The 16,173-nt window shown below is 49.1% G+C and overlaps 1 protein-coding gene across 3 annotated transcripts in view; it reads right to left on the bottom strand.

Moving 5' to 3' along the window:
• The window catches only part of PGPEP1 (pyroglutamyl-peptidase I), a 32,521-nt gene extending 23,550 nt beyond the window's left edge, over positions 1-8,971 (bottom strand). For 2 of the 3 annotated variants that reach the window (XM_060093875.1, XM_060093874.1), the window contains exons 1-2: positions 8,854-8,971; positions 6,752-6,804 (exon numbers count right to left, since the gene is read on the bottom strand). In XM_060093875.1, coding sequence (XP_059949858.1) covers positions 6,752-6,804; positions 8,854-8,887 — 87 coding nt within the window. In that variant the 5' untranslated portion in view covers positions 8,888-8,971. The remainder of the gene's footprint in view (positions 1-6,751; positions 6,805-8,853) is intronic. The other variant, XM_060093876.1, reaches the window with a different exon arrangement.
• Between the last annotated feature and the right edge of the window lie 7,202 nt (positions 8,972-16,173).

The raw sequence follows: 16,173 nt of genomic DNA, 5'->3' as shown, positions 1-16,173 counted from the left end.
ACTCAGTATATACTAGAGGTAGGGGAAAAACTTAAGGGTTTATAAATGAAACTTCCCTTAATCCCCAAAAGGAGACCCAGTGAGCTCTTTTCCATCTTAAAAACAAATTCAATGGCACCAAAAGTACAGACAATAAAAGAAAAAAATAGAGAAATTAAGATTTCATAAAAATGAAAAAAAATTGTGAATCAAAGGACGCAATAAATAGAATGAAAAGACAGCACCTGGGGTGAAAGAAAATATTTGCAAACCGTGTATCTGACAAGGGATCTATATCTAGAATACAGTTGACCCTTGAACAACACGGATTTGAATAGCATGGGTCCACTTATAGGCAGATTTATTTTCAACAGTAAATACTACAGCACCACACAGTTCGAGCTTGGCTGAATCTGCAGATGCAGAACTGTGGATATGGAGGAACAAAGCATATGGAAGACTGACTGTAAGTTACAGATGGGTTTTCCACTGGGCAGAAGGTAGGTGCCCCTAACGCCCAAGTTGTTCAAGGGTCAACTGTATATAAAGAATGCTTACGGGCTTCCCTGGTGGTGCAGTGGTTGAGAGTCCGCCTGCCGATGCAGGGGACATGGGTTCGTGTCCCGGTCCAGGAAGATCCCACATGCCGCAGAGCGGCTGGGCCCGTGAGCCATGGCCGCTGAGCCTGCGCGTCCGGAGCCTGTGCTCCTCAACGGGAGAGGCCACAACAGTGAGAGGCCCGCGTACCGAAAAAAAAAAAAAAAAAAAAGAATGATACAGGAGCCAGCCTGAAGGGGCTGCCATGGGCCAAATCTGGGACAATTTGAACATCAAAATTAAGAAAGTAAGACGTAATAACCTATACAGGAAAAGAATCTGAAAAAGAATAGATATATGTATATGTATAACTGAATCACTTTGCTGTACACCTGAAACTAACACAACACTGTAAACCAACTATACTCCAATATAAAATAAAAATTAAAAAAAATTAAGAGTAAGAGATTATCATTTGTTGAAGACAGTACCCATGAGTCCACGCAGATACAAATAAACTCACAGAAGGTCATAAAAAGTGTCGAAGGAAAGATGGAATTAGAAAACCATCATTTGGCAGGCATCATACTAAAATAATAAATGATTCAGGTGAGACTCACCAGGGGATGCTAATATGGTCTCAAAATATCTCTTTACAGGGTCTCAAAGTATCTCTCTATGGGATACTTTTTCATCACAAAGGGCAAGATAGTAACTTTGCAAAGAAGAAATCCATCAGACCACAACTTTAGCAAGTGATCAAGGTCAATGATACCAAGAATGAGACACATCAATATATCCAGTGCCTCCTGATATGATGCACGGAGAAGGACACAACGTTACTTCTGTGGGATTCCTGCCCCAAATACACACACAGCCTCTATCTAGTCATGAGGAAACACTGGAGGAGCCACCTTGACGGACACTCTCCAAAGGATTGAGCAGTTCTTAGCAAACATGTCATGCCATGAGACACAAAGGAAGACTGAGGAACTTTCCAGACCACAGGGTATTAAAGAAATGGCACAACTGAACCTACATATAATCTGGAACTTTCTTCTGCTGTGAAGGACATTAACAGGGTGGTTGGCAAAATCTGAATAAGGTCTGTAGATTATAGAATTGTATCAATGTCCAATAAGCCTGATTTTGATCACTGTGCTGAGGCTGTGTTTTAGGAAATACACAGTGACTTATTTAGGGATAGAGGAGTATCATGTCTGCAACTGACCCCTAAATGACACAGAGCATGACAGTTCCTCAAAATATTAAACACAGAATTACCATAGGATGCAGGCATTCCACTTCAGGGTGTATACCCACAAGGACTGAAAGCAGGATCTTGAAGAGATATTTGTAGGCCCATGTTCATGGCTGCATTATTCATAAGAGCTAAAATGTAGAAGCAACCCAAGTGTCTACTGACCAATTAATGGATAAGCAAAATGTGGTATATAAAGCCTGAGACCAGGCAATGGGATATATATCAACCTTCAAGAGGAAGGAAATTCTGACACATGCTACAACACGAATGAAACTTGACAACATTATGCTAAATGAAATAAGCCAGGCACAAAAGCACAAAACTGTATGCTTCCATTTATATGAGGTCCCTAGCGTAGTCAGATCCATAGAGACAGAAAGGAGAATGTGGTAGTTGCCAGGGGCTGGGAGAGTGAGGAATGAGCAGTTAGTGTTTAATGGGGACAGGGTTTCAGTTTAGGAAGATGAAGAAGTTCTGGAAACCAATGATGGTGATGGCTGCAAAACAATGTGAATGTACTTAATGCCACTCAACTGTACACTTAATAATGGTTAAGGTGGTAAAGTTTATATTATATATATTATACCACAGTTTAAAAAATGACTTGGAAGTCAAAAAATTTTTTAAACTATATTTATCTACCTACCTATTTATCTGTAGAGAAAGAGCAAATGTAATATAATGTTAACACTTGGGGAATCTGGGTGTGAAAGGATTTCTTTGTCATCCTCTCCTGCCATGGCTGGGAGGAGAAATCTCCAGCAAAGACCTCTCAGCATAAGGTAAATAATCTCATCTATCTTTACATCCTGTCAACCACGACCCCACTTTTTCTTACCCTCCTGTCCCCCACAGCTTGAAATTTCCCTGCCCCCTCCCATTTCTTTTCCCCATGGCCCTGGCAGCGCTTTCTGGCAACATGTTGAAAGTCCAGTAATGAAAAGAATCCATCTCTCAGTTAAGTGAGGACTTAAAAGGATCATCTTCATTTGTTCAGAGTTTCACTCAGGGAGTTATCCCCAAAGCTGTCCACGGGACAGGCCACCCATATGCCCAGGCAAGTCAATTTGGTGGAAGAATCTCTATGGGCAGGGGGGTGGGGTACTGAGGATGCTACTAACTCGGTTAGTGACCAAGCCAAGGAACCCTCTACACGGCGCAGTAACCCTCCTGGTGGCCACCATGACATGTGATACGCCAAGGTCGGACCCCCAGCTCAGGACAGCAGCCCCGCCTTATGGATCCTGTCTCTGCCCCTCTCCCTTCACTCAGCAGACCAGGCGCTACGTGCTGAGCACCACTGCCCGCCCAGAGTAACTCAAGGGTCTCTCCCACTGGGTGATGTTTACCAAGCATTAGTGGGAAGAATCGCCCACATCGACTTTTGATGGTAGGAAATGACCTGGTGCCACCAGGGAGCCACGGAGTGAATCACCTTCTTGTCCTAACCTTTCCTCCTCATGTCCTCTGGGTCCCCACCTACCCCCTCCCCATCTGGGGGGAAAAATAAACTAAGAAACCCACCATCAAAGAAATACACACACCCCATGGCCAGCATCCCCACAGAGAGGCGTCCACATGCTCACTAGAGACCCTGAGAGGGGCATCCTTGTTGCTTTATCCTTGGGGAGCAAACCCTGAAGCCCCCAGTGTCAGTGCCAATGGGAGGAGGGGTGGGTCGGGAAAGGAGACAGTTGTCCCCCCGCCACACACACACACACCCCAATACAGGCTGAGCAAAAGCAGCTGGTGCCAGAGGAACACAGAGGCTGTTCCATCCCATTCATTTATTTGCAACTTGAGACCAGGCAGAACTCATCTGCGGTGACGGAGCTCAGGAAGCAGCTGAGGAGTGATGGGGAGCGGGGCGGAGGGGCGGGTAGCAGGAAAGAATGTTCTGGGTTGATGGGAATCAACCACCTTGATCGAAGTATTGGTGACATGGGCATAAATACTTTTCACCAAAGTGATGGGGGCACTGAAGATCTGTACATGATTTTATACAAATGATTCCCCAATTTTAATAAGGGCAATGGTGGGGGAGGAGCAGCTACACCGTTCATCTGAAGTTAAGAGAAGTGGGTGGCCCATAATCAAGCGAAATTCTTGGCCTCTGACCACTTTCTGCTCCAAAAGGGCTGGACAGTTCTCCTGGGGGGAGGGTAGCAGCACACCCCAAGTCCCACGACAATGTGCAGCGAGCACAGCCACCAAGCACAGACTGTGAAAGTAACGGGGCTTGTGCGCCCCAGACAACACATTGTCTACACCCCATCTACCTGACAAGACCCCGCCGCGCGGCTGCGTCTGACCGATTCCCTTGACCCCGTAACAAAGACCCGCTTTGTTCCCTGGTTAATATCCTTAGCAGGTCTGTCTAGACTCACTGTGGCAGTAATTGTCCTGCGATGTCACCAGGACCTGTGACCCGACTCCTCCTTGCCCCACTTGGGCAGAGAAGGCTACAGAAGGCCCCAAGCCAAGGGGGTCCAAGCCCTCAACACCCACCTGAGCCTCCTAGGGCGAGAAAGACCCTCAGCCAGCATCCCACTCCCACCACCCAAGACCTGTGGGGAGACAGGATACTTGAAAAATGCAGTCCCTCCTGTGTGGGGTGCTAGGGGCAGCGGCATTTTTTCCTGGGAAAGAGGAAAGGAGGGGTGCCCCTCTGTCCCCAGAACTCCTACCTCCAGAATGTGGCTGGTGGGAAACAGTTCACTGTCTGCTGGGGTGCCAGTTCACCCAGGGCATGAAGAAGGAAGGTCAGATAAGAGAGAGAGGAGAGGGAGAGAGAGAGAGAGAGAGAGAGAGAGAAGGAGGTGGGGGAGGGAGAGAGAGAGACAGGAAGAGACAGAGACCCAGAGAGGCCAAGAGAAACTCAAAGAGAGACAGATATATGGAAAGAGACATGGAGAAGGGGAAAGACAGAGACCCAGAGAGAGACAGAGAGAGACACCCAGAGAGAGACTGAGAGTGACAGAGAAACAGAGAGAGACAGAGAGAAGTGAGTTGGTCCCTGGCAGAGGAGGAGTTCCTTCCACAGGTGGCAACTTGAGCTTCAGAAAAATCAGTCGGGACAGGAAGTAATGGCTGCTCACTCCACCTCACCAAACACCCATCTTCAGCTTGAGGTGACAGACATCAATGGCTGCCTGCAACTCATGTCTGGATCACACCAAGAACACTCTGAGGCATATTTTCTTGAGGGACGGATTTGACCCATCCAATCAATGACTACACCCTTTCCATGGGCAAATCTGTTTTATCCAGAGTAACTGAAAAGCACCACCAGCGGCTCCTAGCCACCCCGTGGGTGGATCCGGCAGATGCTCTGCTGTGCAGAAGGCATGGGACCCAAGTGCAATTCCATTGACACCAAGTTCTAGAACAGGTAAAACTCACCTATGGAGGCCATAAAGTCAGCAGAGAGGTTTACACCTGGGAGAGGGGTTGACGGGTGCAGTGGGAGTACCTGGGAAAGGACACAAGGGGCTTCTGCAATGGGGACCAACAGAGAAGGGGCTGAGAATGTTCTAGGTCTTGATCTGGACTCAGGTGCTGCGGAGGTACACGTGTAGCATTTCACGGACTAACATTGCTGTGCACACTCGGTATGTATGCGCAACTCCAGTTTTTTGTTGTTGTTGCTTTTTTAAGGGAAACAATTGGATCTGGGAAGGTTGGCATTTTTTAGCGGGGAATGGTGGAGAATTCTCTCTTCTTGTCTCATAAAGTTGAGGAAGAAACTGAAAGTCTTCTAGAGGTGAGGTCTGGAGAGATGGGTGACTGAAATATAAGGGGTATTTCCCCACCGGCAGCAGGATGAAAAGCTGCCATCTTCCACCATCCAAGTCCCAAAGCTCGGAGGGATTTCCAAAGATTGTTTAATTGATTTTTCTCCTATTTAGATGCAGATCATAGTGTCTGGGGCCCAGGAATTCAGACACACGGCTTTGTGTCCACTCAGCCCCGTGAAGACTCCTGTCTGAAACTCGCACAAAGCCAGACACACACGTCTTCAGAAACATGCTGTTTCCTTTTTGTCTGGGGCTCTAGGGAGCGGGTGCGATGAGCAGGGCCTCAGACATGCTCCCATCTGCGGAATCCCGGGGATCCTGTCCCTCTGTTCTGCTAGCAAAGTGGGGTGAAAATTTTTAAAAAGGGAGAGGAATGTGGCCAAGATTTTGAGGTCTGGAAGAAGGGTAACAAAAAAGGTGGGGCACCCCAACTGGGAATAGACACACTGAGGTTTCAGCTTGGATTTTTCTCTGAATTCAGGGCTCTGGAGTGGAAAGCAGGGGATGCTTTAAATCAAGCAGCTAATGGGCTAGGATTAACACGAGTTTGACTTCGGTCCGTGCAGATCTGATTTATATAAGGAGAAAACTTCTCTCTCTTTCTCTCTGCCCATTGTTCCCCAGTCTGTCCCTCCAAATGCCCCAGCTGACAAAGAAACTGGAAGGCTCAGGACAGCGGGAAAGACCTCCTCCCCTGCAATATGCAGCCTTTGCTTCCTCCAGCTGCCAGGAAGCAACACTCAGAGTCACTGCACCCGCTCTACAAGGTTAATACATCCCCCAATATCCCTGCCTGGTCCTCCAAAACCTGGCTGTGGCATGGGATACTTCCGAAGAAATGCCACTCTGGTTTCTGAGCTGGATGACCTCAGATAACTCTCTCTGTGCCTCAGTTTCCTCACCCATAAAGTGGGCACAAGAATAACTGCACCTAAGGGTTGTTGGCAGAATTCAGCATGCTGGGCAGCAAAAAATACTTGGCGCAGAGCAAGCACTCAACAAACGCAAGCTACAGTGGTAACTATCTGAGAGGAAGTGTATATCAGACTTAAATATCTCTCAGGAAGCTTCACGGGAGACATTCTCTTCGTAGGTTCCTTCCTTTCTTTGGTGTCAAGTATTTCCAGGGGAAGCCCAGCCCCAAGCCTGAATCCTCCCCTCTGGATCCAGTTACCTGGACTGCAATCCAGCTGGCATTCACAGTGTGTTCCCCAAAAGGGCCGAACCCTGAAAAAAATAAGAAAAGCAGCATGTCACCCAGCGGCCCCTCCTGGCCTGCCCAGGGCCAGGCTGCTGCTTTCATCCAGGAGAATGGAGCAGGGAGCTTCGGGAGCAGCTGCCACCTGGAACAATGTCGGGGGCCTGGTCCCAAGTTTGGGGTGCACCCAGTGGCCCTTCAGAGCCCTCCACCACACAAACTTGTCTGCTCTTAACCGAAGCTGTGAGTCCTTTCTCGTCCTCACTTTCACCTGACCTTCATGCCCAGCAAGAGGCCAGTGCCCTCCTTTGGCCCCAGAAAAGGCTGGCCTTGTTCCCTTCCCAATTTCTTCCCCTATCCTTGACCCCCAAATATAATTTTATCATTGTCTTTGTGCCTCTTCCCTGGACTCTGGAACTGCAGAGCCATAGGCGGTCTGTGAATCATCACCTGATAAGGAACGGCCCTTAAGGGATGCACGTGGATATCTCCCAGGTCAGGCTGTCCAGACATCATCCCACCACCCTCCTCCCTACTTACTCAAACTCCAGGCCCCATTTACAAACCAGATTCTCACCTGAGGATGTGCTAAGTGCTCTGCATGCCCTGTGGCATTCAGCCTCCCTGTGCCTCCCTTTCAGGCAAGGGTGTTTCCTGGGCCTATTTTAGAGGAGCCGGGACTGAGGTACAGAGAGGTGAAGCCAGCTGCCCAAGGTCTCACAGCAAGAAGACCGAAGAGCATGGATTCAAACACAGACCCAGGAGAGTCTGTGGCCTCCCTCTTCTAATCGCCCCAACATACCACCTAAGAAATAAACCTCTCTATAAAGGCTGTCATTGAATCATGGGTCACTCCAGTTGGGCCAAGTGTCCCAAGTGGTATCATGGCGGGATACTGTTCCCTGGAACAGCAGGGGGCCCCCAAGTAGGGTCAGAACCTCTCCACCCCTTTCCTCCTCCTGCATGGACCAAGTATGAGTCCCAGCTCAGCCACTTACAAACAAGGTGACCTTTGTGAGCCTCAGTTTCCCCCTCTGCAAAATGGAGACAGTAAAGATTTAATGAGCTCATGCAAGAAAAATGCCCAATCCCGTGGCTGCCTGCTGAGTCAGGACTAAAGTAATAAATAAGCAGATATAGGAGGGCTGCAGGGGAAAGTGACCCTCAGGCAACTTGACACACCTGTTTGTTAGGTAAGTGGCTACTTCCATATTCCTGGGAATTCCAGGACCAGCCCAAACCTCCCTGGACCACAATATACCTGGATTAGTTTAGCTGGATTTCTCACTCTGACCCCTCCTGACAGGGTCAAAATAATACCGCACCCCCACCCCCACCACCACCAAGAGGCCTGGCAGAAATTGACCGCACACGAGGCTCCGAGGTGGAGTCTCCTAGAGGAGAAGCAGTTAGTTTTAGGGAGTCGGTGACAGTGGGGCGGGGGATCCAGGCTCACCCACAAACAGCCCGGGCAGGAAAGATTTTGACCAAGACAGTCCTTGGGACAAGCGGAAGAACGGCCGGGCACCCGAGGTTCCCCGAACTTCACCTGCCCCTGCCTCGGGAGAGCAGCCCCCCATTAGCGCAGGGCTCGGGGAGCAGTGGCTGGCAAGAGATTAACTTGTCACGGGGCACTTCCTGCCCGCAAATCGGCCTTTATCCCCTGGGACCGGGGGTGGTGACAAACCCAACCTCGGGAGGGGCAGGGAGGAGTCCAGTCCAGCCTGCCGGGCAGACACAAAAAACAAGTGCCCGGAGGGTCCCTGTCCCCAACCGGGTCAGGAAGGAGGCCAGAGGGGCCTGCTCCGTGTGGGGCACTTGCCAGGACACCCACGTCCTTGCCTGCCCCGACTCCTGACAGTGGGACCACAGGGGCGCCCCCTTCTCCACTTTCTCTGTCGCGCGGACTGAGCTGGGCTCCCGTGGGCGATGACATCTTCCAAACCTGGGACGACTTCTAGCACCTGCCCCACCCGGGCCACCGCGCTTCTTCCGGCCCCGCTGCCTCCGGAGCCGCCCGACCCGCCCCCGCCATGGGCCGCGCTGCCGCGGCCGCCATCAGAACACTACCCGCGTACCCGTCACCACCACCGCCTTCCTGGGCTGCTCCATGGCGGGCTCAGGCTGCGCCTTTGACCCACTCCTGTCCGGCCCGGCAAGCCCGCTGCCGCCGCTGCCGCCGCTCGGCCACCGCGCCGCCCCGCCCCCAAGCCCGGCCTCGCCCCGCCCTGGCCCCGCCCCCGGCCGGGCCTCTGGGCGTGCGCGTCCCCGCGACCAAGACGCAGAGTGCACGCCCCATCCCTAACTCTCCCCACAGTAGTGCGTGGTTGCCCGGACTCCCCAGCCTCAGTTTACCCACCCGTTGGATGGGGACAGTTCGTCCTGCAGGTTGTGGCCGCTTGAACTCGAGTCACGCGCTGGGGACGATGAATTATGATTGAATTCATTCATTGAATTCATGAATTATTATTCATTCCACAATGTTCACGGATCAACTGCTGTGAGCTATATCGGTGCCCCCCACCTCCCTGTGAGCAAGGCTCCATTATTCGGCCCCTTTTACAGATGAGGAAGCTGAGGAATAGTTCGGAAGTCCATTCACCTAAAGCCTCCTGGGGTCACAGATGCGGCATTCAAGCCAGGAGTTTGAGGGGGGAATGAAATAAGGTGAAAACCGGGCACCCACAGCTGGGTGGTGCCCAAAGCAGGCTCCTGTGTTGCTAAGGAGGCTGATGTGGCCCCAGATACCTGGGCCTCCCCTCCCTCCTTCTCCCCAATACACAGCTGCTCTAGACTCAGCAATCCTCCAAGGGCCCACCCAACACAGTCCCACCTTAGGGCCTTTGCACTTGCTGTTTCTTCTGCCTGGAACATGCCCTACAGGTTCCTGCAAAACTAGTTGCTTCTTCAGGGCTCAGCTGGAACATCACCTCCTCCTAGGGGTCCTCCTCACCCTGGCTGAAATCCCCCACCCCAACTCACCACCACCCCAGTAGGTCCATCTCATTTCCTTGTTTCATCCTCTTCAGAGCAGCAATCACATTCAGAAATCATTCCTTTATAGGCACTGCTTTTCTTTTTTTTTTTTTAATTTTATTTATTTATTTATTTTTGGCTACGCGTGGGCTTTTCTCTAGTTGCGGTGAGTGGGAGCTACTCTTCATTGTGGTGCGCGGGCTTCTCGTTGCGGGGGCTTCTCTTGTTGTGGAGCACGGGCTCTAGGCACGTGGGCTCCGTAGTTGTGGCTTGCGGGCTTAGTTGCTCCCCGGCATGTGGGATCTTACCGGACCAGGGCTCGAACCCATGTCCCCTGCATTGGAAGGCAGATTCTTAACCACTGGGCCACCAGGGAAGCCCGACACTGCTTTTCTGGTTTATTTCCCATTTCCTGCCCTGACTTCCAGAGCAGGGTTATGTCTCCATTAGAGCCTTGTGCCTAGCACACAGTAGGTCCCCAACCCACATTCAGCAGAGGCCAGCATTCTTCCAAAAATAGCCAAAAAATACGGCTGAGTTTCTGGCCACATCCTTAGAAACAGGACCGGACCTTGGACGTGGGTCACTGACATCTCATTCCAAGCAGCCTTGGCCCAGATTAGTCAGGGTGCTGACCAAGGACCGTCTGCCTCTGGCCCAGGCCTCAGAATATCCAAGGCAATGTTCTCTGAACTGCCCGGGAGCCTTGTTTGCAAGCTCAGACCAGAGGTCACACACTCAGTGGCTATTTTGGTCTCTGGCAGTTTCAGGTAGAATTCAGAAAATGTGGAATCCAGCCTGGGCCAGCTGTGGGAGCGAGACCTCAGCCAAGTAGAAGAAAAGAACAGAAGAAAAATCTCACCAAGAATCTGGTTTTATAACTCAAACCTGTAATAAGTGTCTGGTACAAAGTGCATGTATTGCTAGAAGCTGGGGATGTGAAGAGAGGGAAACCACAGAGGGTTTCATTCCCCCCCCCCCATCGCACTGGGAAAAAAAAAAAAGAGGAAATTGATGACACCGAGTTAGCGGTGATCAGAAAAACTGAGTCACGTGCTACTGCTGAGAGTGACGAGGGTAAAAGTTAGTATTCACTGGATGCGGGCCCTGTTTAAGCACATCACTGATGTTCTCTTTTTTAATATCACAAATCTTTGGAGGGAGGAACTATTCTTATCCCATTTTGCAAGTAAGGAAAAGGGACCCTGAGCAGCTAAGCCACTGGTCCCAAGTCACACATGGAAGGGACTGGGATTTGGATCAGAAATAAGTGGGTGAGTCCGTAGGGAAGGGAAAGCAGGACCAAAGTCCTTAAGGAAGGACAAGAAGGGCCAAAGAAAGCTGGCTAGAGGGGCTAAGTTGTGTGTTCACAGTCTGGCTTTGCAACAGTGTAACAAGCAGCTCAGTGCCTGTGAGAGGCGAGGTGAAGGGAGGGGGAGGGATGGAGAGCTCTTTATTTAAAAAATCATGATGGTTACATTGGAAAGCCAAGTGCAGTAAAGTGGTGCAGCTACTGTGGAAAAGTTTGGCAGTTCCTCAAGAAGTTAAACATGGTTACCATAGGCCCCAGCAATTCCACTCCTAGGGATAAAGCCAAAATAATTAAATAGGTGTCCAAATATTATAGGTGAAAGTTCATGACAGCACTATTCACAATCGCCAAAAGAAAAGAAAACAAATGTTCATCAACAGTTAAAGAAACAAACCGTGGTCCATTCATACAATGGAATATTACTCAACAGTGAAGAGGAATGAAGCACTGACACATGCTACTGCATGGATGAACCTTAAAACACCAGGCTGAGTGAAAGAAGCCAGACTCATAAGGCCACATACTGTATGATTCCATTGATATGAAATGTCCAGAACAGGAAAATTCATAGAGACAGAAAGCAGGTTAGTGGTTGCCAGGGGCTGCAGGAGAGGAGATGGGAAGTGACTGCTAATGGGGACAGGGTTTCTTTTGGGGGTGATGGAAGTGTTCTGAAACTAGATAAGAGGCAATGGTTGCACAGCATGGTGAATGTATTTAATGCCACTGGATCATATACTTTATTTTTTTAATTTTATTTTTATTAATTTATTGGCTGCGTTGGGTCTTCATTGCTGCATGCGGACTTTCTCTAGTTGTGGCGAACGGGGGGCTACTCTTCATTGCGGGCTACTCTGCATTGTGGGCTTCTCATTGTGATGGCTTCTCTTGTTGCGGAGCACGGGCTCTAGGAGTACGGGATTCAGTAGTTGTGGCTTGCGGGCTGTAGAGCGCAGGCTCAGTAGTTGTGGCGCACGGGCTTAGTTGCTCCACAGCACATGAGACCTTCCCAGACCAGGGCTCGAACTTGTGTCCCCTGCATTGGCAGGCAGACTCATAACCACTGCGCCACTGGGAAGTCCCTGGATCATATACCTTAAAATGGTTGAAGTGGTAAGTGTTATGTGTATTTTATCACAATGATCAAAAAAAAACAGCGTGGAAGCATTGATGGAATGAAAAACAAATGTCAGAGTAAGAAAAATGTGTTTGCAAATGCAGAAAATATCTGAGGAAGGAAGAGTAAGAAATTGATAACAGTGGGGGCTTTGGGGAGGGAACCAGGATATGGGGGAGGTGAAAGTGGGGGTGGAGGGGAGACACCCTCAGCATTTCTTCCACTGTGTACATACATGGACTACTCAGAAATAAAAGATGAGGGCTTCCCTGGTGGCACAGTGGTTAAGAATCCACCTGCCAAGGCAGGGTACACGGGTTCCGGGAAGATCCCACATGCTGCGGAGCAACTAAGCCCGTGCGCCACAAGTACTGAGCCTGCTCTCTAGAGCTCATGAGCCACAACTACTGAAGCCCGCATGCCTAGAGCCCATGCTCCACAACAAGAGAAGCAACCGCAACGAGAAGCCCACGCAACAAAACAAAGAGTAGCCCCTGCTCACCGCAAATAGAGAAAGCCTGCACAAAGCAACAAAGAACCAACACAGCCAAAAATAAATAATAAATAAATTTTTTTAAAAAAGAAATAAAGATGATACACTCTCTTTTTTAAAAAACACCACTCGATTTTTAAAAATTGTGGTAAAACCATAAAATTGACCATTTTCAAGTGTACAGTTCAGCAATGTTAAAAGTACATTCTTCACATTGTTGTGCAACCAACCTTCAGAACTCTTTTCATCTTGCAAAACTGAAACTGTACCCACGAAACAACTCTCCATTCCCCCCCCAATCCTAGCCCCCGGCACCCACCATTCTACTTTCTTTTGCTGTGAATTTCAATACTTCTAGGTATCTCATATGAGCGGAATCATACAGTATTTGTCCTTTTGTGACTGGCTTATTTCACTTAGCATAATGTGCTCAAGGTTCATCCATGTAGTAGCATGTGTCAGAATGTCCTTCCTTTTTAAGGCTGAATAATATTCCACTGTATTAATGGGCCACATTTTGTTTATCCATCTATCCATCAGTGGACACTTGGGTTGCTTCCACTTTTTGGCCATTGTGAGTAATGCTGCTGTGAACATGGATAACAAGTATCTTTTTGAGATCCTGCTTTCAATTCTTTAGACCATTCAACTTTTCTAACTTAATATTTTAAGACTGACAAAGTTGCAAAAATAGTTCCCTCTCCATGGACACTTAACTAAACCATTGTCAAAACCAGGATATTGGGGTTTCCCTGGTGGCACAGTGGTTAAGAATCTTCCTGCCAATGCAGGGGACACAGGTTCAAGCCCTGGTCCAGGAAGATCCCACACGTGGCGGAGCAACTAAGACCGTGTGCTGCAACTACCAAGCCTGCACTCTAGAGCCCGCGAGCCACAACTACTGAGCCCACATGCCGCAACTACTGAAGCCCACACGCCTAGAGTCCATGCTCCGCAACAAGAGAAGCCAACGCAATGAGAAGCCAGTGCACTGCAACGAAGAGTAGCCCCTGCTCGCCGCAACTAGAGAAAGCCCAGGCGCAGCAACGAAGACCCCACGCAGCCAAAAAATTAATTAATTAATTAATTAATTTTAAAAAGCAAGAAATTGACCGTACGATGTAATGGACTCAGGTACCACACCTTATTTCCCGGAGTTGTAAAAACAAACAAACAAAACAAACAAAAACATTTCATTTGTGAAGAATTTTTCCTCTTAAAATTTCTATGCAATATTCTTAGGGAGAGAATGGAGGGCAGCAAGTGTGGTGGTTAGAGCCAGCTTGCCTGGGTTCAAATTCTTCCTGGCTCCTCACGTGGTGCCTGCTCTCAGATGAGTTATTTTCCCATTCCAAACCTCATTTTCCTCATCTGTAAAATGGGGATCAAAGAGTACTGGGGCACCAGTGAGTCCTGGGAAGGAAGGTAAAGTATATAATAGGGTTATTAACATAGATAACAATGTGGTCACACAGAATGTCTTCATGGAGCATCTTTTTTTTTTTTATTGATGTATAGTTGATTGACAATGATGTGTTAATTTCTACTGTACAGCAAAGTGATTCAGTTATACATATATATACATTCTTTTTCATATTCTTTTCCATTATGGTTTATCACAGGATATTGAATTTATTACCTGCACTATACAGTATTTTTTTTTTTTCAGTACGCCGGCCTCTCACTGTTGTGGCCTCTCCCGTTGCGGAGCACAGGCTCCGGACACGCAGGCTCAGCGGCCATGGCTCACGGGCCCAGCCGCTCTGCGGCATGTGGGATCCTCCCGGACCGGGGCACGAGCCCTTGTCCCCTGCATCGGCAGGCGGACTCTCAACCACTGCGCCACCAGGGAAGCCCAATATACAGTATTTTTTAAATAGAATGCGCTGTTTGAATATGGAAAGATGAGTATGATGTATTGCTTAGTCGATCAACAAACCCACAGTCTATCCAGTTTCTTCCACATGCTCTCTCTCCATGCCATCTCCAATCTCTCTTAACACGTGTCACTGCTGTAATTTCACTTTTATTCATACAGTTGTGTAGCGGCCGGCTGTCTCCCTCTGGACTGTGAGGCTGGGAGGGAAAGGACCTGATCTGACTTGGTCACCACTGCGCACAGGGCCCAGCACGAATCGGTGCTCAATAAATATGCTAAGTAGAGCAGAACCCACCATGCCGGAGGTTGGCTTGGGAAAGAAGCTGCATTTCTCTGTGGGCTCCCACCCTGACAGCACTGGGAGATTAGGGCCTCACAGCCATAGAGAGCTAGGTCGGGGAGGCTAGGACTGGAGCTGGATTCAGATCCCACCCCTGGGATCTCCAAGACTCTTCACATTGCCAGCTCCTGCTGGGTGTGGCCTTGGGGGGAGGTGGGAGAGAGTGGAAGTCCATGGGACCCCATGGCGCCTTCTTGGGGATCCTTCCTTTTGGCTCTGCCAGTTCAGGGACTGGATGGGCCTTTTGGCCCAGTTAGGCAGAGTGACATCTGGGTAGACATGCGCGTTTCAAAGGGTGAATGCCCCTTTTTCTCCAGGTGGTCTTGAGATGTGTGAGTCCTTTCGGGGGCTCAGACTAGAAGATGGAGGGGGTGCTTTTGTTACTGAACCAAACTTGGGTCTGCTCACCCACGTTCAGTAAAGCCAATCTACTGACACCAGGTTGTGGTGAAGGAAAGTGCAGGGTTTATTGTAAGGTGTCATACAGGAGAAGGGTGGCTCCGGTGGCTTGTGCTCAAAAACCCCAAACACCCAGAAAGTTTTCAGCAAAGCATTTTTCAAGGCCAAGTGAGGGAGATGGGTCGCAGGGTATGTGATCAGCTTGTGCTGATCCCTGGCGGTCCAGTAGTTAGGATTCTGTGCTTTCACTGCTGAGGGTGCAGGTCTGATCAGGGAACTAAGATCCTTCAAGCCACATGGCCAAAATTTAAAAAAAAAAAAGAAAGAAAGAAAGAATAAGAAAAAAAGAGAAGATGCATATAGTTTTCTAGCAATTTTCTTTTTTTCCTGTACTCCTTTTGTGAAGTGGGTTCTGGTAATCCTCAGAAGCTGTGAACGTCTTGGCAGGAGGGGGAGGTGGGGGAAGCAGTTTCCACCTGCAACTTAAAACAGAAGAAAACAAAATTAAGGAAGATAAATCTTTTTTTTTAAAGAACTTACATTTTTTTAAAAAATTTGTTTATTTATTTATTTGGCTGCATTGGATCTTCGTTGCAGCACACGGGCTCTCTAGTTGAGGTGTGGGCTCTAGGGCGTGCAGGCTTAGTTGCCCCGCAGCATGTGGGATCTTAGTTCCCCAACCAAGGATGGAACCTGCGTCCCCTGCATTGGAAGGCAGATTCTTTTTTTTTTTTTTTGCAGTACCCGGGCCTCTCACTGTTGTGGCCTCTCCCGTTGCGGAGCACAGGCTCCGGACGCGCAGGCTCAGCGGTCATGGCTCATGGGTCATGGCTCATGCTCCGCGGCACGTGGGATCTTCCTGGACTGAGGCATGAACCCATG

This window comes from Mesoplodon densirostris, chromosome 3, assembly GCF_025265405.1.
Source record: "Mesoplodon densirostris isolate mMesDen1 chromosome 3, mMesDen1 primary haplotype, whole genome shotgun sequence".
NCBI lineage: Eukaryota > Metazoa > Chordata > Mammalia > Artiodactyla > Ziphiidae > Mesoplodon > Mesoplodon densirostris.
This window is presented reverse-complemented; position numbering and strand designations above follow the sequence as displayed.